The sequence below is a fragment of the Mugil cephalus genome, chromosome 15 (assembly GCF_022458985.1).
Source record: "Mugil cephalus isolate CIBA_MC_2020 chromosome 15, CIBA_Mcephalus_1.1, whole genome shotgun sequence".
NCBI lineage: Eukaryota > Metazoa > Chordata > Actinopteri > Mugiliformes > Mugilidae > Mugil > Mugil cephalus.
Genome location: NC_061784.1, coordinates 5,717,642 through 5,741,144, shown reverse-complemented (window position 1 = coordinate 5,741,144; position 23,503 = coordinate 5,717,642). Strand labels below are relative to the sequence as shown.

The following is a 23,503-nucleotide window of genomic DNA, read 5'->3' as shown; positions in this document are numbered from 1 at the left end:
ACCTCTGAGTTATTAGATCCCCCATTGCACTGACATAATAGGGACATCCTGATCAATAACTTGGCACTTTCTTGTTAACGTGCTCTACACTCATCATGGCAATCAAAGCTAGGAAAAATATCTTTGCAATGATGTTAATAATGTCACAATTGGACTCATTTTTTTATTGACCAGGAATGTTTTTTCTTTGGTACAAACAGAACGAGCTCTAAAGCCAGAATGCATTTTGTAAATATTCCAAAAAACACAGAAGATACTGACTTCTACAACCTACAAACATGCCTGCAGTTACACACGCTCACTACAACAGCAGAATTTACCTCTGACATTTTTCACTGTCCTGCTCCTATTTTTAATGCGCCGCATACTCCTGCCTCTGGCTAGCACAGATGCTCAGATCCCAGACATTAAGATATTCATGTATCACTGTGAGCCAAGGGCAACAACAAAATAAAAATAACCTAGAGGTATTATTGAAATGGAAAGCAATCACCACATCTGGTTTTCTGTTAATGTTTTGGAGTTTGACAAGCTTTTGTGAGGGTTCTGATAAATCATGTCTTTTAATACACAGAGAAAGGCTGATATTTTTAAACTTGCTGTAAAAAGAAGTGCTTACACTTTAAAAGACATGGTTTATGTGTAATCCGATAATGAGTGTTAATGTAGTTATATTGGTTATTCATTTGTTCTGTTTGGAGTTATACACTATACAGTAGCATATAATAATTAGATAATCCCTGTGTGTGTACCAACTAGCTCTTCTGTCATTGGATGGCACTGGAGTATATATTGATACATGAGTGTGTCTGTTTCACATGTGGGTCCCAGTTCTGTTAAATGGTGCGTTTCACAGGGAGAGTCATTGCGTGAACACAGCTGCCCACAAGGTCACAGTAAGTAAAAATAATAACTGTATGGAAGATAAGTTAGATCAAAACAATTGAATTCAATGAATTACTGAATTACTTTTTTGAAGGCTAATCTTTGTTTTCTAATCAAGTATTTCATATTGTTGTTTGTAACTTTAAAGCCTGTTTTAGACTTTCTTTAAATATACAACTGTATTTCACAAACTAGTTGTTATTTCTTTGTGCACAAGCTTCAAACTAAACAGTGAACAGCTTACTGTTATGATAAACCAGAACATTTTTAGGAAGTAACAATAATGTAATGACATTATGATTGCCATTGTTCAAGTTATTGCATAATAGTATGTACTGTACTAAAATATAATTCTGTATTACTGTATCCTTTATTTTACAAATAAATAGAGAAATTATAATGTCTAGGTAGAATAATTTTAACCAGGTTTTAAAGATGACAAATATTTCCCCAGGGGTCAATTTCATCTCAGAGGACGACACTAAGCTGCTTTGACAGCTCAGTGGATGGAGAAACATTTACATCCTCATCGGGACACCAGAGGTGTCAAAGGCTACAAGTCTGAAATGTGTGAGCGTCCGGAAAAAGACCATAAGCATGGGAAGACTGCCAGCTCAAAATCTCAGCAAATGAAGCACCGTCACCAAAGTCAAGACCATCGCCACCACCAGCATCAGTCAGATGACAGTAATAGCCCAGAGTAAGTCTTTCCCTTTTTGTCACAAGCCTCTTCTCTAATTCATCACTCAAACCAGTCCTTAGCTTTTAAATAGAAATATTTCAATACTATGTGTAGATATAATATTTTACATTTTACATTGGTAGCATTAAATTCTTCTTGTAGATACAGCTTGACTGTAACATTATTTTTTTCTTTTTAAATTAGCACCCATTCAACAGCAGATGACAGCAACTGCAGTGATCATCACCCAATCCATCGACGTCATGGTGACCATGACAAGTCTCATCCTTCTCACTCTCTCCGCTACCACCACAAGAAAAACCATCTTCATGATTCTCTTTCGGAAACTACCTTGGGTTCCTCAACTGGTTCCTCTTCCTCCTCTTCTTCTTCTTCCTCCTCATCAACGACCACCTCCTTTCTGTCTTCATCTGGTTCTTCCTCGCCTTCTTCCTCCTCTTCATTCTCATCCTCTTCTACTGTATCTTCCTCTTCTTCCAGCCTGGCCTCTGAGAGCAGTAGTGAGTGTTTGGATAGCTATCCTCTTAGGAATCCCCGTCATTCACAATCCTGTACTGACATTTCTGGGAAGCACAAATTCTTTGACGAAGGAGACGACACAGCCCCTTTGATACATAAAAAAGGTCATCCACACCGGCAGTCTGACAAACAGAAACGTGAGAAGGGCAAATCTCCTCATAGTGGCCATAATCAGGGTACCTCAAAGAAGAAACAGAGATCCACAAGAAGCTCTGTGAAAGATGGAAGTTTCCGCAAAGCCAAATCAATGGAAGCTCTCTATAGACCCAAAGACAGAGAAGAGCATGGAAATGAGGGTGAGATGGAACAGGAGTCGGGGAAATGTGAAGCCAGGAAGAATTTAATGAAAGAGAAAATGAAGTTCTCTAACTTCCTCAATGAGATCACTCGGCAGGTACTCAGCCCAATGAGACTCACTACTCTTGGGGTTACAAATGCTAAAAGACCCTCTAGTCCAGGACAGGCCTCAGCTGGATCCAGAAAGGGAGACAGCAGCACTGACAAACCCAGACATCAGAGAAGTCGCCGAGCCAGTTCGGAGTCAATAAGCTCCCAGTACTCCCATGATAGCAAGCATTCCCACTCGGCTCAGCTTTCCCACTCTAAATCTTTCCAACAACACAATCGCCAGTCTGCAGACTCACCTCATCACATGCATCACAGACCCAAAAGCTGCTCTGATATTAGCAGTTTGAAAGGGCGTAACTCACGCTCTCAAACACCTGAGTGTCGCTCCCATTTGTCTCCTCATAAGGATTACCACCAAAAAGGAGACCATCACACATCTGCTCACCATGATTCTCGGCAAGACGATTGCTGCCCAAGTCGCCACCGTCACCGCAAAGATCACCACACCATAAATCATCATCATCGCCATCACCATGGACATCACCACAGTCCAGTCCATCAACACAGACGCCACATTAGTCCCACTTCTCACCATCACTATGGAGACCATCAACATGGAGACCACTACAGCCCAACACATCACCAAGGTAAACATCACAGTGTATCTCACCAGTTCCACCATGGAGACCATCATGCACATCACCATCACCATGGTGACCACCATGGCCATGCCCATCACCATCATGATCACCATGGGGTCCACAGTGGCCATGCTCATCACCATGGAAGCCATCATGATCCAATTCACCCTCATCAAAGTCACCACTCCACACCACATCACCATGGAGACCAGTGCACTTCTGGCCATCAGCACAGCAACCATCCTAACACTTGCCCTTCTCCAACACATCACCTTGGACACCATAACTCAACCTGTGACCATGGAGATCATCATAGCCCAACGCGTGTGCATCACCATGGAGACCACAGAGAATTGCATCAGCATCACTATAGAGACCACGACAGTGACTCCCATCAGCATCATCATGAGAGCCACCACAGTTCAGGCAATCAACATCACCATGCAGACTGTCATAGTCAATCTCATCAACATCACCATCGAGATCACAGTGAATTTCCTTCTCATCACCACGGAGACTGCCAAAATGAATCTCATGACCTTTGCCTTGGAGAGAACCACAAAGAAGCCGCTGAACATCTCCATCGACACCACCACACTCCAGGCCATCACCATCACCATGGAAAGCACCGGAGTGAACCTCCTGAGCATCACCATGGAGATCACCACAGCCCAAGCCATCATCATCACCATGGAGACCATAACAGTGAAGTTCATCATCATGTTCAACACCATGAAAGTCACCACAGTGAAGATCAGCAGCATCAGGATGGAGACCACCATAGTGAATCTCATGAACATCACCATGGAGATCACCACAGTTCAGCCCATAAGCATCAACATGGAGACCACCACAGTGAATCTCATGAACATCACCATGGAGACCATCACAGCTCAGGCCATAAGCATCAACATAGAGACCACCACAGTGAATCGCATGAACATCACCATGGAGACCACCACACTTCAGGCCATACGCATCACCATGGAGACCACCACAGTGAATCTCATGAACATCACCATGGAGACCACCACATTTCAGGCCAAAAGCAACACCATGGAGACCACCACAGGGAATCTCATGAACATCAACATGGAGACCACCACAGTGAATCTCATGAACATCACCACGGAGACCACCACAGTTCAGGCCACATGCATCACCATGGAGACCACCACAGTGAATCTCATGAACATCACCACGGAGACCACCACAGTTCAGGCCATATGCATCAACATGGAGACCACCACAGTGAATCTCATGAACATCACCATGGAGACCACCACAGTTCAGCCCATATGCATCACCATGGGGACTACCACAGAGAATCTCATGAACATCACCATGGAGACCACCACAGCTCGGGCCATAAACATCACCATGGAGACCACCACGGTGGATCACATGAACATCACCATGGAGACCACCACGGTGGATCACATGAACTTCACCATGGAGACCACCACAGCTCAGGCCATAAGCATCACCATGGAGACCACCATAGTGATTCTCTTGAACATCACCATGGAGACCACCATAATGAATCTCATGAACATCAGCATGGAGATTACCACAACACAAGTCATCACCAAGATCGTCACCAGCATCACTCCAACAATAGCCTTGATGACCACCACAGCCACTCAAGGAGTCATTCAGCTAACAACTCACCTTCACACAGGAAGCCACAATCTTTGTCTAGCAAACCTGATTCACCCAGGAATAACAGCAGCCTCTCCAGTCAGGATGAAGAACGGACAAGTTTCTCCGACCCATCGTTACATAAAGTATGGCTTTCCTGTTAAAACCATTTATGAAATATTAAGAAATATTTGGACCATAGCTGTGTTTTATGTGCTCCATTAACAGGTTATGCAATAATGTTCCACTCATTTGATTTCCTATGGATTTGGGCAACAGTGTGTATGTCATGGTCAAACAATTGATTACATATTACGCATGTAACGAATGGTGGTCAATGTCAATGACATCAATGACACTACAAACCAGCCTGTCCAAACTGATGGTCATTATTTGTCTTATTGTTCTTTTGGCATTATAAATAATTAATTCTGTTTTTTGTTTTGTTTTGTGTTTGTTTTTTTGTTTTGTTTTGTTGTTGTTTTTTTTCCATTACAGGAGAATGTACATGAGCTGGGTAAAATCATGTAAGTGTGATGTCATTATATTGGATTTGTTCACTGGTAAAGGTCATAGTTCAAATGACTTTCTTAGAAGTAGTTGGGCGTAGAGTAATTTGCTAATTGAATCCTCAGAACTCCTTTGGAAATACATTTGAGAACATGGATATATGTGATTTTACATCCATTGTTTACAATGTCTGAGTTTGTCATTTTGTGTTTAGGATACTACAGGATGATAATGAAGGTCTCCATCAAAGTTTGCTGCAGACAGCAGTGAGGATGGAATGTTTAGGAGAGGAATTCATTAGCAGCCAAAAGATGCTGGAGGCAGAACTTCAGAGGACACGCATGGAGCTTAGTGACCTCACAGAGAGGTTTAAAAGGTGAATACTTCACTTTTAATATTAAATATGAAAATGGAAATATTGCCCACAATGTGCAATATTCTGTAATACTGGTGAATAACTTTTCTCTGATGTCTCTGTCTTATTTTAGACTACATGACAGCTGCTCCTCCACACAACAGACCAACAGTCTTTTAGAGCAAAAGCTTCACTCAGTGGTGAGATAACATTCTGTGTATGTCTTGCGTTAAACATTTTTCAGTCTTTTGGGGCTGAGGGGCATATTAGAGTCCTGTAGTTAGTGAATATCTATCTGCGATGATGACTGGGCTTTCTGTACTTTTGGGGTTAGACTCACAACATGGAAGGAGAACGTGAGAGGTTGAACCAGCGTATTTCAGAGCTGACGGAGCAGCTCTCTGATGTGAAATATTCCAACAACATGGAAGCATTCAATGTAAGAACCTTAACTTCCTTTTTTCAAAAGCTAGACAGCACATAGCTTTACCACAGGGCAGCACCACAGTCACTGGTGTTTCTTAAGATTTCTGTGGAAAAGAATAGACACAACAATGATAAGTTTATCTGAAAAGGTCTTGCCATTTCACAAAAGATTTAACATTTGAATGTTTTTTAATCACGCAAAATCTTCTTTTTACTCTTTGATGCATAACTTAGTATCTGATCAATGTAACTTCTACTTACTGTAGGTAACCTCTGTGGTACACAAGACCACCCTTCATTTTCAGTCAGATGATGGTATTAATCAGATAATTCATCATCCCATCGCTCCCCCTCCGGTACAGTTTATGGACAACCATAACTACGGACAGGACAAAACCCCCAGGCCGGAGCAACCTCTGGGGTCAGTTCCAGAGGAGGAGGAATCTGACTGGTCAGAGATGGGAGAAGAGACACCACGGTTTATACTGACAGGATCGAACAGAAGACAAGCATGGAGACACCAGGAAGGAGATGTGGACAAAGACAGTGAGTCAGGAGGTGAGGACATTGTCAGACGACACTCTCCATGCCCACTGCAGATACCTCATCTTCAGTTCACCCACCACAATGAGATTATTCCAGTAGGCCAAACCGGTTCATGCTCTTCTGCCCTCAAGAATCTGTCTGATGGCCTGGCAGGTGAGGGGAGTTATAGGATCACCACAAGTCCCAACATTGGGTCTGCTATTCTGATCCGGTCAGCTAGCTTGGAGGAAATCCCCCTGGCACGCCATCACATGGAAAAAGAGCTAAGAGGCACAGAGGCCATGATGAACCTCCACCACCCAGGGGACGAAGCTACTGAGGATTTAGATAATGAGATCATTCATCACTGGAGAACAAGCAATGATAGGAACACAGTTATGGCAGAGGCAGATAGCAGCCTGGCCAGCCTGCAGTCAGCCGAGTGGATGCTCAAACACTTTATATGTGAATCCCATTCTAGTGAGGGAAGAGAGCAGGGCAGGGCCGAGATACACGGCTGGACAGGAAAGATTCCAGAGGAGATGTTGACGGGAGAGCGAACAAAGCTGTAACAGGAATGTATTTAAACCATAAGATTTACTGGACTTACTTTCATAACTTAAGACTAATGTTCTTTCAGACCCCCATTCCTCAGAACTTAAACCATTTACAGTATGGGATTAATGTACACTACAGTAGCTGACATTTGCTGATTGCTGAATGAGGCAGATGAATAAAATATGTGCAGTATGTACCTTGAAACATCAGCTTAGATTGTGTCAATTAAATGTATATTATTATTATTATAGGTGCAGATATAAGTAGATGCTTTCCAGATTTTCAACCCTGTTAACTGCAGTTTACCTTAAGTATTCATATAAACATGTTTTTCTGTTTTTTTTGGTTTTGTTTTTTGTATAGAAGCCATAATTATGCATTTTGACCGTATTGTCTGATGCTATAAACCATTTTTTTTTCTTTTCAGTTTCTAGTCTTCCCATCATGTTTTCCTCTTCTAATATATTAATTGGTGTAACACAGTATATACTTACAAATAAGTTATAAAATGTCTTTATGTGAATATATGGTGCTCATAAATTTGGAATAATTTTGTTTTCAGATACATTCTTTTATTACTATTTATACACATCAGTTATACCTTTGGAAGAGACTGAACAATTAAGTTTGGATATGCATCTATAAAGAGTAAATCACCATTTCATGAAGTAAGACATATTTTATTCCAACTTTATGGGCAACAGTGTGTATATATATGTGTATACACACACACACACACACACACACACACACACACACACACACACACACACATAGAATAACATTATTATATTATGTATTTTCCTTCTTGCTAAATTAATGAAGCTGCCAAAATAAATGCTTGCAACCGAACAAATTTCATTTGTGTAAATGTCACCCCACTAACTCTGTGCATGTAACATCTAATAAACCAAATCATTAAACAAGGAGACATTCTGTCTGTATGTGTTTTACTGCTGGACTACTGACTTTCCTGGTCAAAGCTTAGTTAGAGAACAGTTTGTACTATTCAAGTCTAGTCTGAAATTCTGTAACGGTAATGTTGTTGACTGGGGCGGCACAGCGGCTCGGTGGTTAGCACTGATGCCTACCAGCGAGAAGGTCCGGGCTAGAGTCCAGCTTGGGCCTTTCTGGGTGGAGTTTGCATGTTCTCCCTGTGTCCGTGTGGGTTTTCTCCGGGTACTCCGGTTTCCTCCCACCTCCAAAGACATGCTCGCTGATTTGTGACCCTAAATTGACCCTATGGTTGTTTGTCTCTGTGTTAGCCCTGCGATAGGCTGTACCCCGCCTCTTGCTCGATGCCACTAGGAATATTGTTAGTAAGTGAGGAAGACTGTGTGGTAAACTAAGCTCAGATGTCTGTTTTTTGATGACTCACCGTACATGTAGCACACAGAAGCGGAAAATCGGAGCCACAGTGACTAGTATTTCTTAAGATTTCTGTGGAAAAGAATAGACACTCCACACAACATTGATAAGTTTGTCTAAAAAGGTTTTTCCATTCCAAAAAAGATTTACCATTTGAATGTTTTTTTTTTTAATCACACAAAATCTTCTTTTTACTCTTTGATGCATAACATACTATCTGATCAATGTGACCTCTACTTACTGTAGGTAACCTCTGTGGTAAATAACACCGCCATTCTGGAAATTCTGAGCCCATGTCCATAAAGGACATCACTGTGGTGGAGTATGATATAAGGACTGCTTCATTCTGAGAATCTGGTTGGAAGCAGTTGTTACAAAGCCACAAATGTTGACTGCTGAGTCTTTTAAGAAAATCTACATGTGTGCTATTGCACTACAGTCTATGGATGAGAGCACTTAGCAGCTTGAGGATGGAAACTGATTTGAGCTGGATTTGATAGGCCTGTATGCTTCCAGAAGCCAGTGTGGTGAACAGTCCATATACAGGGTGGGTGTAGTTCCTGGAAATGTGAAATGGCTTTCAAGTGGAGTCAGCCAGTGAAAATGTCTCTGAGGAGGGGTAGTGGTTGGCCAATGATTCACTCTGCTGCCCTTACCACTGGCTGCAGGTCCTTCCTGTTCTCCTCTGTACAGCTGCTGAACCACACAATGCAGCAGTTGCTGACCTATAAGTTAGAAATGCTGAGGGAGTTGAGTGTAGGAAATACAGTCTTTGTTGCGCCTTGGTCACCTGGTGAGAGATGTGCATAGTTCAGATGAGGTCAGCAGAGATGTGAACACCAAGGACGGTGCACTTAGCATCTGTACTCTACTTTCTTCTCTCTCGCACTGAGCACTTCTGTCACATCTAATTTCTGCTCTATGCTTATATACTGTCCTGGTATAAATATAGTTTACTAAATAGTCCTCATGAGCCATTGATTCTGGGTCAGGTTCATGACAGATCTCTGTTCTCTGGGTGGAGTTCTCCTCTTGGAAAGAGCATGAAGAAACTGTGGGAGCTATTACCGTTTGTTGGCGTTACCAGCATATTTCTGCTCTCTTGAAACTGGAACTTCCATAAATGTGGCAGAAAACACGATATTATGATCAGCTTTTCAGTTATGTTTATTCCTCTGAGCTCATCATGAGAATTATGAGATAATAAATAGATGATAAATGTCTCTCTGTCACCACACTTTTTTTCCTGCCATACCTCAAACATTTTTTCAGTGTCCATTTATTTAAACAAATTATTATTATTATTTTTAAATATTCTAGTCTATAGATATCATATCATACTTAGTTATAGCAGCAACAGGAAATAATAGTACACTTCTTATTTATCAAGTCTCATTTTCTTCTAATCTCAGATTTATTCCAGTTCAGGAGTCCATTTGAAGTTGTGTCCTGAGAATCTGTGTTATGGCTAATGACTATATACTAATAATATCCATCTTCCTGTCAGGATCAATTTGGCTTGTCACTCATGTCCCTCTGCATGAGCGATGGGTGCTGAGCAGACAATGGCCTGGATCCACAGACTAGTTTAATAGGATAGGTAGGCATTAGTGGTAAGACGCGTCCAGTATCCAGCATTTGCCAAATCCAGTGTGCCAAATCCACTGTGTGGCACACTGGACGGTGCACAGTGGCTGGTGGACATAACTGGACTTTTTTCAGCAAATTTTGGGGAGAGAAATAAGGTAAACTTTGGCACACTAACACCGTTTTTTTGAAGATGCATCACTTGAGACGTGGACTTCTACATTTTTTAAATTCAAAGGATTTTGTACCAACCTTTCTTGACATTTTATTGTTTATATTTCCAACAAAGCAGTCATAAGTGTTTTTAAAATGTGTTTGCACCGTTTCTGCAGATCTGCTTTTCAAATTTCGCGTCGTTTGTCAGTTGTGTCCTTTTCGACTCTAAGCCTCTTAGTCTTCAACTCTTCTCCTTTCCCGCAGACAGAGCACAGCATCGTCCCTTGTTGCCCCATCGCTCTCCTTCCCCTATTCCCCCGGTAAGACTCGGACACCCCTGCTGCAACCATGGTGGTGATGAAGATGAAGTTCCCCTTTCAGAAAAGGGTGAAGCTAGCCCAGGGACTGTGGATCCTGTCCTGGTGTGCCACATTTGCTGCGGCCACGACCTTCAGCCTGGGATGCATCCTCAAGGTGGAGCTCCGCAGGAGGGCAGAGGTACGTGAAGTTTTACATGCCAGCCTGAGTGCCTTGAAATGATTGTTGAGTTTGCCTGTTATTGTTTTTTCTTTACTTTGAGGTTACTGAAAATAATTACTTAAGTTGCTTAAAAATAACAATGATTTACTATGTAATTGCAGTTTAATTATAAAGGTTTGGGACATGAAATATAAGTATAATATATGTCTGTAAATGGATAAAGAAATCAATAAAATCATAGCTTCCTTTGTTGTTATGAGCACCGTTGAAGCTAAAACAATATCAAAGACTACAGATACGCTGGAATCATTTTAGACTCATGCTTTGTTGTGTTGTACACAACTTTAAACTAAGAACATATTTGGATTTAAAAAAAAAAAGCAATGCAGCTGATTACACACTAACACGTTCATGAAAATGAATAGCATCAACTGCACCTGGTAAGTCTGTCTTGCTCTGAAATGCTTGAACGATATTATGGGAGAAAACGCGAAAAAGTTATCCTGGGTACAGGAAGGGTTGTATCTGACACTATTACAGTTGCAAATATTTCTTATCTATGGACCAACATCAAGACGTAGATACACCTGTGACCTACTTTGGGCCCTGACTCATCATTTCATAAACTAGGCTCTGTCCATTTTAATCGCACTAATCCCTGAGTCTCTGAAGGTTATCATCACAACTTATTAGCATTTATTATTAGCATTTATTTCACACACTGAAATCATTGGCCTAACTAAATTATTTGAATTGAAGTGCAATACAAAGAAAACCAAAAAGTACAAAAAAAACTTTCTTATATTGCATCACGTAGCAGACATGCAGTGTCACGGAAAATGAGGCACCAGAGTTTGTGAAACTTTTTCGAGTGTCTTATGTGCACCAAGATAGTTTTTAACAAATGCTATACAATTACTAGTGTCTTCTAGTAATGTCCTGTACCGTGACATCACCATCTTATTCGACAGGGGACAGATTGTGTCAACTATTTTGAGCCTTTGTGGGTTCGTTACCTCACATGTTGTTGTGTGGTCAGGCATTATTGAATCTTCATTAACTTTAAATCAAGACTGTACCAGTGGAAAAATATAGACCAAATACTGGTCAATGCTGGAGACTGACTGTTTGTGCATATAATATATATTTCCTACTATTAAGCACAATTTATATAATAATATTAATAATATATATGTGTGTGTGTGTGTGTGTGTGTGTAATTGTACTTAATAGTAGGAAATATATATTATATGCACATTATATATAAACGGTCAGTTAATGAAGTTAACTTTAAGTCATATATATATATGAATGAACAAGCGAACAAGTGTGTTTTCAACAAATAATATTTTATATTCTCTGCATTTCTCTGTCATACTTTCAGGTAATGGATAACTCAGATATACATATCGTGCCCAATACCCTCATAATAGTTGGTCTGGCCTCCCTGGGCATCAACTACTTTGCGTCAAAGATCTGTCAGGATGCTCTGGATGCTGGGAAATTCCCACGCTGGAAGACCTTCTTGAAGCCCTACTTTGCTGTCTCTTGTTTCTTCACCGTGCTCATGCTGCTAGCTGTCATCATGAGCTACGCAATGAAAGGCAGTCTGGAGTCTTCTCTGAAGGTCGGCCTGAGGAACGGCATCCGCTTCTACAAGGACACAGACACCCCGGGCCGCTGCTTCCAGAAGCAGAACATCGATCGCCTGCAGATGGAGTTTCATTGTTGTGGAAACACTGACTTCAGGGACTGGTTCGAGGTCCAGTGGATCAGCAACCGCTACCTTGACTTCAACTCTAAGGAAGTGAAGGAGTGAGTGGATATGGTTCCAGTTTACATCTGCAGCTATTGCTGGAAAATCTTACAGGTAACACTGTTCGTAATTTTTTTTGTTTCCCTAGCCGCATCAAGAGCAACGTGGATGGTCGCTACTTGGTTGATGGCGTCCCGTTCAGTTGCTGCAACCCCAGCTCTCCACGGCCCTGCATCCAGTATCAGCTCACCAACAACTCCGCTCATTACAACTATGAATACCAAACCGAGGAGCTCAACATCTACCTGCGAGGGTGCAGAGAGGCCCTCGTCAACTACTACATGGGCCTGATGAACACCATCGGTGCTGGAGTGCTGTCAATCTTCCTCCTACAGGTAGACTATGAGAGGAGTTTTCCTCATTCATTTGAATGTAATACCCACCACCTCACCACTTTTAAACCCTTGATAAAACTTGCTCATTTCTCCACTGTCCCATTTTGCAGGTCTCTGTGTTGGTGAGTTTGCGGTTCCTGCAGACCGCCATGGAGGCACTGGCTGGGAATGAAAACACAGAGATCGAGACAGAAGGGTACTTGCTGGAGAAAGGGGTGCAAGACACCATCATGGAGTACCTCGACCCTGTGCTGAAGTTCCTCCTGCTTAAAAACCAGGTGGAAGAGGGCACTGCGGAGGGGGACACCCCTGCTGGTCCAGCTGCCACCTAAACCACACACAATGTACACCCATGTAAATAGGACAACCACCATACACTTTACATGTAAAAAGAAAACATAAATGATTGATGACGAATTTCACACATTTAGGGTTAGCATTTTTTATTGTCAACTTACCATCAACACTAAAGTAAATATATAAGCTACTTCACATTCACATTCAACTTTCATCCTGGTACCTTTATTATCAGTAAAGGTATACACAATATGATAAACCCTGTGTAAAAGTTCTTAAAATTAACAATATGCAAAAAAAAATAATGTTTTTTTATTCTTGTTATTCTTGAATGTGATGTCAATTGCTAATTGCATTCTCCCCATTATTGTCCAAGTCAAATTCAATGAAATTACAGTTCAGTGCATGAACACTAACTGATGAGGCAGTGTACAAAAATGACTTTTGGTGTCACACAAATGATGTAAAGATGTAAAGTTGAGTGTAGAAAAACATGAGGCACAATGTTCTGCTGCACAACAGGACTATGACATAATATAACAGATGATTAAAGTTTGGAGTTACTAAATGCCTTATGGAGTGGAGTCACTTCTTCCTTAATTTATTTATTTCCATTTTTCTGATGTAAACACAATAAATGCAAACACTATAACACTTCATTTGTCACCCTCCACAACGCTTTGTTCTCCCCACCTGTCTTCTCCCTGTTGATGAAAGGAATAAGATTAAGAGGACTGATTAATCGATGTCAGTAATGCAGTGAAAGCCATCAAGTGCGTCCTCTGTCCTAACACCTTGGTTAAAGCCACTAATCTCATTTGTTAATGCTCAACCTGCTACGTTTGCAGTTAGATACCTGTGTCAGGTGGATGTGAGGGGCAGAGTGAACCATGCAAAGGATTCCTCTGTTTATAAAAGTTTAAATGCCAAAACAACATGCAAACAAACAAACAAAAATGTTGAGAACTGAAATATAACTTTTCCAGTGTTTGACATTTTGTCACACAAAATATAAAATAGCTGGACACACTAGTGCACTTTGTTGTTTTTTTCACTGTATTTTAACAGGACAGTTAATTTGAGTTAAATTTAAGATTTGAGTTGCTTTTTGCAAAAAAAGCTTACGTGTCCAGTGTTTTCCTCATATGTTATTTTATATTGCACACTAAATGCCATTCTGTAGCTATTTTAAAAGTGGTGTGCATTCAAACGGTTGCAGGTTGTGAACCACTTAATGGAAAAATGCATTTACACGGATTTCTGAGGATGTGACTAAGCATTAAATGTGAATTTTATTTGTATTTCTGCAAAATAGAAAGAACAATGATTTTTTGGGTGATTTGTTGATAAATCTGCTGATACAGTTGACGGCTGAATTAAGCTGCAATTACGTCGTGGTCACGTGACGGGAGAACGCCGCGCTCACTGACGTGTTCGGCTCATTTCAAGATCAGATCTTTTTGACCCTATCACGAGGAGTCGCGTTCATATTTTATGATATCGACCAGATCGCGTCGTTTTCCCTCCCTACACCCGAAGATATGCGCCCCAATCTTCTTAAATGGTTCCTTATTTCGATTAATACCCCAGTTATTGTGGTTGAGTAAAACTTTCCAATTGACCGTCACACCCAGCAAAGAGGAGCCTTTTAAATTGATCAAATCGTTCGGCATTCGCTCATTCTGTAACTGTTGCAGCTGCCCGGAAAGCTAGTTCATGAGACCTGGCAAGACGTAACCAGGGAAATAACACGAATCTTTGATTAGCTATATTTACAAAATAAGCAGGATCATATCCAAAGAATAAGGAACGAGTGGAGGGGCAAGCGTTGGAACCGACAGGTAGGTGGGCAACAGTGACATTTTGTTCCTTTGCGAGCTATTAACAGCATAGCAGACTGTTGAACAAAACACCGAAACTTAGCCAGTTGGCCAGATAGGTTAAGCAACCAAATAGTTTCCGACTGGCTGACGAATAAAATGTATTAATAGGTCAGAACTACCGCAGTGACGTTTATCGTTTGTAATAATCCCAGTTGCTAGCACTGTTGCTAAGCTAACGTTGGCTAACGCTAATTGGGTTTAGTGTCGTTGGGATGTTCCCTGGGATATCTGCGTTTTGTCTGGGTATGTGTGGGTGACAGATAAATGATGATTGTCCCACTGCCCACGGGATGGTGCCGGATGCAATGACTTCTCTGTAACGTTTTTGTTTTTTCAATTTTGGTTGACACCCAATAGCCGAAAGCCGTGTTACAAACTATGTAAAGGAGTCGGTTTAATTGACAGTGTTGTGGCGCGGCTAAAGGTGGGTGAGGTCAACGGTCGTCTGGATGTTGTGATGATTGTACACTTACTATAGTGCCTCGCTTCATACCACATGGTGGCACTGGTTCGCAGGGAGGTCTGTGCTATATTGGACTTGTTTATCACAACATGTCTAAAGCAATTGGAGTATGGAATGACATATACGACTGAGAAAGATCCACCCTTTCATGTTGGCAGCACATGTCTAGTCACGTCTTAGCTGTACCCTTGGGGGTGTTTGACTAATGCAAGTGCATTACACACACTATGCTAATGTAAACACTGCATATACTCGGTCAAAATTTGCTGGGCACCTTTTTAAGTCTGCCCTAAAATCGAGTCTAAAATGACAAATACCTCATTGTTGTTCTTTACTCATTCTGTGACGTTTAGTTAAAAACAATCTCAATTGTGCCTCCAATCAGCAAGTTTCGATTGGGATGTGGAGCTATGCGACCTTTAATGAATCTCGTTTCAGGTTAAGTTCTGTAATTCATAGTGTTTCATTCTGAAATATTTATATTGCGCCTTTGAGACTTCCTTTTTTCCCCACCCGATATGCATCCGGGATTATTTTTCAAATTGGAGATCTGTGGACCGTTTCAGTCTGTGAAATGATGTACTGTGTGTTGTAGTGTACACACTAAGCTTCTGTGTTCATGTTGTGACTGGTTTATGTTTGTGTTTCAGATTAGAGATGGAGGGAGATGACTGCAGTTTTCCTCCAGATTCATCAGATGATCACTCACAAAGAGGAAGTGTTGCTTCCTCTGCAACCCTTTCCCGTGGTACAGAGCAACACCCTCTATTACTGGGAGATAAATTAACCCCTTCGTGCATGCACCAAATTATAGCAAATTGACTCGAAAGAATGATGGAGTGTTTGACCTAGTTTTGTAAATAATTTTGTGTCCGTTCACACAGCTCAGGATGTGCTTGTGTACTTGTTTGGAGAAAGCGCAGTACACTTATCAGTAGAAGGGCTCGGCAGTGTCACTGTGCAGGAGTTGGGCCGCAGCGTTCGTGAGGCTCTCCATATTCCCGAGTCTGCACAGGACGTTTTTGCCTTCTGGCTTTGCTCTCCACTGCTCGGTGAGAACTTTTACACACATACTTTCATCGCTAATTCATATGACGTTACCTAATAACATATATTGCACATTGTAAATGATACATCCCACTGTAATACCTTTGCCTCTCCTCCATGCTCTTAAGAACTGCAGTTAAAGGCAAGGCATCAGCCATACAAATTGTGTCGACAGTGGCAAGACTTGCTTTATCGTTTCACTGAGGCTTCAGAGGAAGACATTTCACAAGGTGAGAGTTCAGACTGTAAGTTGCACCAAAAAGTACTTCATTGTTATATGCTGAAAACATATACTGTATAAGGAAAATTGATTTCTTTACACATGGCAGTGACTTATGATGGGAAAATATTGATGTCAGTGCAAGGGGATGAAATAGAAGATAATCAAACAAGCAAATAATAAAGTCAATGTGACTTGTTGGTTTCCATAGCTGAAGAGAAGAATATTTTAAAAATTGCTCCCAGTAAGGTCGGATAAAGTATGGCTTTACTACCAGTGATATACTTAACTGCTAAAAAACATAGTGAGTGGGTTGGTTCTGTTTTACCCTTCAACTCCATTTTGTCTGTTCATACTGATGTTTGTATGTTTGTCTTTGCATGCTGAGCACAGCCTCTTTCTCTGTGGCTGTTCTCTTCTGTTTGTAGTTAAGTATAAATTGTTGCGTCAGAGTGGTTCGCCCAGTATAAATGAGATATAAACATGCCCTCTAGTTTAAGAAGTTTAGAATAAATAGAAAGAAGGCATTTAAGACATCTATAAAAGAGAAACGTTACATGATAAGTCATAAACAGCTGTGGCTGCATAAGAAAAGAAACATCTGGAACGGGTAGAAAATGAAACTGCATCAAGAGAAATTCCAAAAGAAAAGAAGGAAGGAAGAAAGAAAGAACAGTCGCATGACTTTTTTACAGAATGCACAACTTTGTATTTATGCTATTGTTGGGTCTCCAGGCAGTTTTTCCCTTTAACCTTTCGCATTGCGCAGAAGCCTTTCAAAGCTCTGTTCAACTGAGCGTCTTGTTCACAACCTGAACATTAAAAAACATTAAAACATGTTATGTTCCAGGTTACAAGACATGTGTGTGCAGTCTAGTTGCCTCATTCACTGGGATTATAACTACTGTTGTGATGCAGTCCATTGCAATTGATTAACTCTGTAATGTTAACTGGGAGATGATTGAACAATATGCAAGTTGGTCATGGGCGCTTTGGTGTTATTTGTCATACTTTTGATTGTGAAAGCGGAACAACCCACACATGTGGTGTGACAGGTCTATTTAGTCCAGATATGTCAATGAACTGGTGACACAGCAATAACTTCCCACTCAGTCAAGTCAAAGATTTTTTATAATCACTGTTTTTGGGAGTCGATTGCACCCACTTTACACTGTGAGTTTATTTTTAGCTGATGGCTTGTTTTTTCACGAGTGTCACTTTGAATGATCTGACAATACAATCCCCTAACGCTAATGCATCACTGTCCTCTGCTTTTTCCACAGATGAACCGTACCTTCAGTACAGACGCAATGTGTTCTATCCCAAATCCAAAGAACTGCAGGTATTATTACCACTGCAAAACATTAACCCATTTTAAATATAAATCAAATCCATATTCAATTTAATTCAGTTAAATTCTGAATGATCACGAGTACCATTAAATTAAAATCAACAATTTGTCAAAGCTGTAGATTTTATAGAATAAAAGTATATAAAACCCATGACTCACTGTCCTGTCTAGATTCATGATGAGGGAGTGTTGAGACTTCTTTATGAGGAGGCCAAGAGCAACATCCTCACTGGTCGATACCCCTGTGACCCTGAGCACTGGACAGGTCTTGGAGCCTTGTCTCTTGCCCTTGATGAGGGAACTGGTCTGGACGGCCAACATTTTACAACTACCATAAGGTGAGTTAGAGAGGCTGCTGATATTTCAGTTTCTCTTAAAGGGCAAGTTCAACAATTAAAAATTTGCAAAGAGGAGAAGATCGATACCGCTTAGACACACTTAAGCTGGGGTCAGACTACAGGCTTCTTTCCTGAATTTGAAATCAAATTGCATTAAACACTAAAAGAGGAATTTGTATAGTAGGCAATGTCGTCTAAATGACCAAGGAACGCGTCTTGGGAAGAGATGAACATAGGTTGTAAATTATTGAGTGATAACTTGAGGTGAGATTTTAACCATCACCAAAATATCAGAAGCTGACAGACATGAGTAGCTTCACATCTTACTTTATTTAAACAGGTATTCTTTATATTCAGTTCTTATGTTCTTTTTAAGTCTATTCCTTCCCTTGTATCGCTTTCGAAGTAAACTGCAGAATCTGATTATGGTTTAAATATGAACTGTTTTACAACAAAACAAATAGGTTCCACATTTAACTGTGGCGCAACCAAATGCTCCCACACAAACATTATGAAAATATTCTGACTCAGCTTGTTATCAGTGTATGATCCTTCTTGACTTTCTGCCTCTCCCTTTTCTCTATAGACCCACATATTTCAAAAGAGAATATTGTAAACTTTACTGGTTATCATGTGAATGTGTTTCTAATTTTTCACTAATTCAAATTTTATCGTAATGGACTGACTTAGAATTATAGTACTTGACAGAACCTTGACAGCACCTGTGTAGTGCTGTACATACAGTACAAGCAGTTATGTAGATATCTGAACAGATATTTCTGAGGAAGTCTAAAAGTTGTCGGCTTACGTTGTTGCAACATCTTGATGTGTGCTTGCTGTTTTCTGCTGTCTCTACTTCCTTTTAACTGTTTAAGAGCTCTTTACTAGCTAACTCAAAATCATTATGTCCAAACTGACTAGTTGTGTTATGCAGCATCAAAACAAACATAGAACAAAAATGACTTTTTAGACTTTTTACTCTGTTGTACTCAGTTATAGTGCAAGAGTTTAGAGTATAACTCAAATCTTATGATGTAATTGGGTCATTGATGAGTATAAAATATATATAACGTAAGGTTAGTAATCACGTTGTCAACCGACTGACCTGTATTTTAGATCATGATGCTCTTTTCATAGGATTATTTTAAGTTAACTTAAGTTAAGTAGTTCTCTCCCACTTTTTAAGGTCTAGATTTGGGTGGTAGTATTTGAGAAAGTAAAAAAACTATAGTGGAGTGACTATAACAGATTTTAAAGAACATCTAAATGACAGAAAAATAGATTTAATGAGACGAGCATGACAGAAAACAAAGAACTGTGTGATGCGAGATTCGGAAAATGTTAACAAATAAATTGGATTAAATCTCGCTCAGATTGTACAGATCAACCCTCCATCTTCTGTCTTCCACAGGGAAAAGAAGCTGTCTTCTTTCCTGCCTGCACATGTCACCATGGGAAGTGGAGGTTTGCTCTCCACACTGAGAGGGAAGTCGAGTCGTCAGGCAGGGCTGGAGCAGAACCTCCTGGAGCAGTACAGGAAGATCAGCACATCTGCTGGAAACTCTCCTGAGCCCACAGACCTCTTACACCAGTACCTCAATACATGTCACGCTCTGCCTTATTATGGGTAGGATTTCTGAATGGGGATTTAAAAATCCAAATCAAATCATTCACGCACTACAAATGTCTTGGGTTTTAATTTCGCACTTAATGCACAAACAGGTGCGGTTTCTTCATTGGGGAGATTGACAAACCAGCTCAAGGGATCCTTCAGAGGGGGAAACGCAAAGCCGTCAATGTTGGAATCTGCCTGGAGGGAGTTTATGTGATGGATGTCAAAGAGAAGGTGAGCACTGCACTCTGTAGTTCACGTCTTTGTAAAACACTATTGCACATCTTTGTTTCTTCCTTGTGAGCACGTGGATAATTATTATGGACACTGCAGAACAGTTTTTGCTTATCCTCATGAAAACATTTTCTTGCAGCACGTGCTGCTCGGGCTGCGTTTCAGCGAGCTCTCCTGGGACCATAGCTACCCTGAGGAGGAGGGCGACTCACACATTCTGTGGCTAGAGTTTGATGGGGAGGAAGATGGCACCCCTGTCAACAAGTTGCTAAAGATCTACTCAAAACAGGTAAGAGACGGTCTCAGGAAGGTCTTGCGACTGCACGTGTACTCTCCTTATGTGTGTCTCAGTGCAGAGTGCAGTGTGTGTGTGTGTGTGTGGTTCTTTAATGGACTGTTAAAAATCAACTACGGGTGTTGATAATGCATAGTTATAATGATAATCGTTTTGTTTCTGTCAACCAGGCAGAGCTAATGAGCGGCTTCATTGAGTTTTGCGTGGAGCTGAAGTCTACATCTGAAGGAGGAGCTGCAGCCATGGTGGAAGGGGAGGTGAGTGTGCCTCAGGAGAGCGGCGCCAAGAATGGACGTGGAGGACGCCGGGGGATGCTGCACAGGCAAGGCAGTGTCGTGTGCAGTCGGGTCCACTCACTTAACACCATCAGCTACGTGGACAATGGTGAGTTTCACTTCACTGTATTTTTTTTTTTAAAGAGGTACACCTATAACAAGATGGCGCAGAAGATGTTTTAAGTATTTGTTCCATTTCTGTCTTTCAGGAAAAGAAATCAAACGCTTGAAGCCGAAAAGAGCCGCGTCCTTTTTCACCCGACAGCCTCCCGCACCCAGCTACTCCGCTGTGCAAGTGACAGAAAGTCTGGAGCAGGGTTAAAGTCACTGATCGACTCTGCCCTGATCCTCGCAAAGACCAAATCTGAACATTTTACACTGACATTTAAAGACAAGACTTGATGCAAGCTTGAGACATTTAACTGCTAACATGTGAACACACAAGGACCAAGCAAGAGTGTGAGTGACAATATTTATCTTCTGAAGTTGTACATACGGTATTTAGAAAGTACATGTGAAAAACAAAACCATCTATTCACAGATATGCTTCCAAGGTTGAACTGAAGTGGCTGTTCATTAGATGGCCTTACATATAGAACATTGACCTCTTTCATAAGACAAGCCTTTGAGAAATCCTTAATTCTGACCTTGCTTGCAGATTTACTGCTGTCACTCAAACATGTTACACCTCAAAAGAGTATATGCACTGCATTACCTCTTTTTACCATATCGGGGGCTGAACACCAAGAATGCTGCAATAACTCCCCATATAGCATTTTGTTACTCCTCCTCAAAACGGAAAGAGGTACTACATGCTTCTTACAGTCAGCATGACAAGCGCTTTTAGGGGACGATCTAAAACTCTTTGCTTTTTCAAACAGCCGGTGCCTTGTTCTCAGGAAAGGGCGAAGCCACTTTAGAATAGAACTGGTACAAGTGTCGAGTGCTCTGCGCAACTTATTATAAGTCATCCATATGGGAGCACATTGGCTGTGTTGTGGAAGTATCTTGTAAGTACACATATTCAAGAGTTTGATATTATTAATATTTAGTGACACCTGTAGCTGCTATTCATGGTTTGTTGTTACTTTCAAAAAATATTTTGATGTGGAAAAAACAAAAGATGTTTTATTGTAGCAAGCAGAAGAAGTTGCACTGTGATTTTCACAGTGTCGAGCCGGTATCCACAAATAAGGGAATACAATTTTGAGTTAAATTACAGAAAATGGGTTCTCTTTAAATTATTTATCCATCTAATAAGATCTTTCATCCTTCACAATTAGAAACCATACCGTTACTCCTGCCTGTTGGAATTTCATAATCATAGATAAACACAGGTAGACATCCATACACAGGTCCGGGCTTGACTATCATTTGCTTGGTCAGACCCTTTTAACAAAGGATTATTAATGCAGCACTATGCATGTGCAACTTGTGATCTTAACCGTGTTCATCAGCACCACTTTAACCAAGCATTGTTAGGCTACAGCTTGCTTGTGTAGTTTTTGGCTAACCATTTAAATTGAATGAACACAATCATGACACCATTTGAAAGAAGACAGGGAACACAATCTATGTACAGTGGGGGAAATAAGTATTTGATCCCCTGCTGAATTTGTAAGTTTGCCCACTTCCATAGAAATGATCAGACTCTGGTTTTTATGGTTGTTTACTGGTTATGGGTATAGACAGAATATCAGTTGAAAATGCATAAAAAACACACAATCTAAAAGTTATAAATTGTTATGTATTTTATTAAGGGAAATAAGTATTTGATCCCCAAGCACAACACAAGTCAGTACTTTGTAGAGAAACCTTTGTTGGCAAGCACAGCGATGAGACGTTTCTTGTAGTTGGTCACCAGGTTTGCACACAGCGCAGGAGGGATTTTGGCCCATTCATCTTTACAGACAGTCTCTAAATCCTTCAAGTTTCTTGGCTGCCTCTTGGAAACTCGGAGCTTCAGCTCCCTCCACAGGTTTTCGATCGGGTTAAGGTCTGGAGACTGACTAGGCCACTCCATGACCTTAATATGCTTCTTCTTGAGCCACTCCTTTGTTGTCCTGGCAGTATGTTTTGGGTCATTGTCATGTTGGAAAACCCACCCACGAGGCATCTTCAGTGTTCTTGCTGAGGAAAGAAGGTTTTTGTCCAAGATGTTACAGTACATGGCTGCATTCATTGGCCCCATAATGCAGTGAAGTTGCCCTGTACCCTTTGCTGAAAAACAGCCCCAAAACATGATGTTTCCACCTCCATGCTTAACCGTGGGTATGGTGTTCTTTGGGTCATACTCACGTTTTTTCATCCTCCAAACATGGCGGGCCGAGTTAATGCCAAATAGCTCAACTTTGGTTTTGTCAGACCACAGCACTTTCTCCCAAGCCTTCTCTGAGTCATTTAGATGTTCACTGGCAAACTTAAGGCGGGCCTGTACATGTGCCTTCTTGAGCAGGGGACCTTGCGGGCACTGCAAGAGTTCAATCCATAACGGCGCAGTGTGTTGCCAACTGTTTTCTTGGTGACGGAGGTCCCAACTGCTTCCAGATCATTAACAAGCTCCTGCCGTGTTGTTTTAGGCTGCTCCCTCACCTTTCTCATCATCATCCTCACTCCATGAGGCGAGATTTTGCGG

General features: G+C 41.0%; 3 protein-coding genes across 6 annotated transcripts; all 3 read left to right on the top strand.

The window, feature by feature from the left end:
• Positions 1 to 697: 697 nt before the first annotated feature.
• si:dkey-273o13.3 (hornerin) lies at positions 698 to 8,040 on the top strand. 3 transcript variants are annotated; one of them, XM_047606247.1, is made up of 8 exons: positions 698 to 896; positions 1,340 to 1,585; positions 1,772 to 4,883; positions 5,236 to 5,264; positions 5,462 to 5,623; positions 5,736 to 5,802; positions 5,937 to 6,041; positions 6,391 to 8,040. In XM_047606247.1, the coding sequence occupies exons 2-8, from the start codon at positions 1,392 to 1,394 to the stop codon at positions 7,123 to 7,125; spliced, it is 4,404 nt and encodes a 1,467-aa protein (XP_047462203.1). In that variant the 5' UTR covers positions 698 to 896; positions 1,340 to 1,391; the 3' UTR covers positions 7,126 to 8,040. The 3 variants fall into 3 exon arrangements, with proteins under 3 accessions (XP_047462203.1, XP_047462202.1, XP_047462204.1); XM_047606246.1 differs by having other exon boundaries at positions 6,295 to 8,040; XM_047606248.1 differs by lacking the exons at positions 698 to 896; positions 1,340 to 1,585; positions 5,736 to 5,802; positions 5,937 to 6,041; positions 6,391 to 8,040 and having other exon boundaries at positions 2,845 to 4,883; positions 5,462 to 5,614.
• A 2,042-nt stretch (positions 8,041 to 10,082) lies between these two features.
• Positions 10,083 to 13,718, top strand: rom1a (retinal outer segment membrane protein 1a). The gene is made up of 5 exons (XM_047607215.1): positions 10,083 to 10,224; positions 10,487 to 10,720; positions 12,087 to 12,517; positions 12,607 to 12,853; positions 12,964 to 13,718. Exons 2-5 carry the CDS (start codon positions 10,571 to 10,573, stop codon positions 13,183 to 13,185), a joined length of 1,050 nt encoding a protein of 349 aa, XP_047463171.1. The 5' UTR covers positions 10,083 to 10,224; positions 10,487 to 10,570; the 3' UTR covers positions 13,186 to 13,718.
• A 921-nt stretch (positions 13,719 to 14,639) lies between these two features.
• frmd8 (FERM domain containing 8) lies at positions 14,640 to 22,441 on the top strand. Of its 2 annotated transcripts, none has more exons than XM_047607214.1 (11): positions 14,640 to 14,995; positions 16,147 to 16,244; positions 16,381 to 16,548; positions 16,672 to 16,773; positions 18,047 to 18,105; positions 18,286 to 18,452; positions 19,864 to 20,079; positions 20,175 to 20,298; positions 20,438 to 20,587; positions 20,764 to 20,977; positions 21,078 to 22,441. In XM_047607214.1, the coding sequence occupies exons 2-11, from the start codon at positions 16,154 to 16,156 to the stop codon at positions 21,188 to 21,190; spliced, it is 1,404 nt and encodes a 467-aa protein (XP_047463170.1). In that variant the 5' UTR covers positions 14,640 to 14,995; positions 16,147 to 16,153; the 3' UTR covers positions 21,191 to 22,441. The 2 variants fall into 2 exon arrangements, with proteins under 2 accessions (XP_047463170.1, XP_047463168.1); XM_047607212.1 differs by having other exon boundaries at positions 14,641 to 14,991.
• Positions 22,442 to 23,503: the final 1,062 nt, after the last annotated feature.

Excerpts from the sequence above, each read along its gene's own strand:
- si:dkey-273o13.3 (XM_047606246.1), top strand. The coding sequence starts at position 1,392 with ATGGAGAAACATTTACATCCTCATCGGGACACCAGAGGTGTCAAAGGC. Across the intron at positions 1,586-1,771 it reads GATGACAGTAATAGCCCAGA|CACCCATTCAACAGCAGATG; the intron begins GTAAGTCTTTCC and ends TTTTTAAATTAG. Across the intron at positions 4,884-5,235 it reads CCGACCCATCGTTACATAAA|GAGAATGTACATGAGCTGGG; the intron begins GTATGGCTTTCC and ends TTTCCATTACAG.
- rom1a (XM_047607215.1), top strand. The coding sequence starts at position 10,571 with ATGGTGGTGATGAAGATGAAGTTCCCCTTTCAGAAAAGGGTGAAGCTA. Across the intron at positions 10,721-12,086 it reads AGCTCCGCAGGAGGGCAGAG|GTAATGGATAACTCAGATAT; the intron begins GTACGTGAAGTT and ends TCATACTTTCAG. Across the intron at positions 12,518-12,606 it reads AACTCTAAGGAAGTGAAGGA|CCGCATCAAGAGCAACGTGG; the intron begins GTGAGTGGATAT and ends TTGTTTCCCTAG.
- frmd8 (XM_047607214.1), top strand. The coding sequence starts at position 16,154 with ATGGAGGGAGATGACTGCAGTTTTCCTCCAGATTCATCAGATGATCAC. Across the intron at positions 20,080-20,174 it reads CACGCTCTGCCTTATTATGG|GTGCGGTTTCTTCATTGGGG; the intron begins GTAGGATTTCTG and ends ATGCACAAACAG. Across the intron at positions 20,299-20,437 it reads TGATGGATGTCAAAGAGAAG|CACGTGCTGCTCGGGCTGCG; the intron begins GTGAGCACTGCA and ends ATTTTCTTGCAG.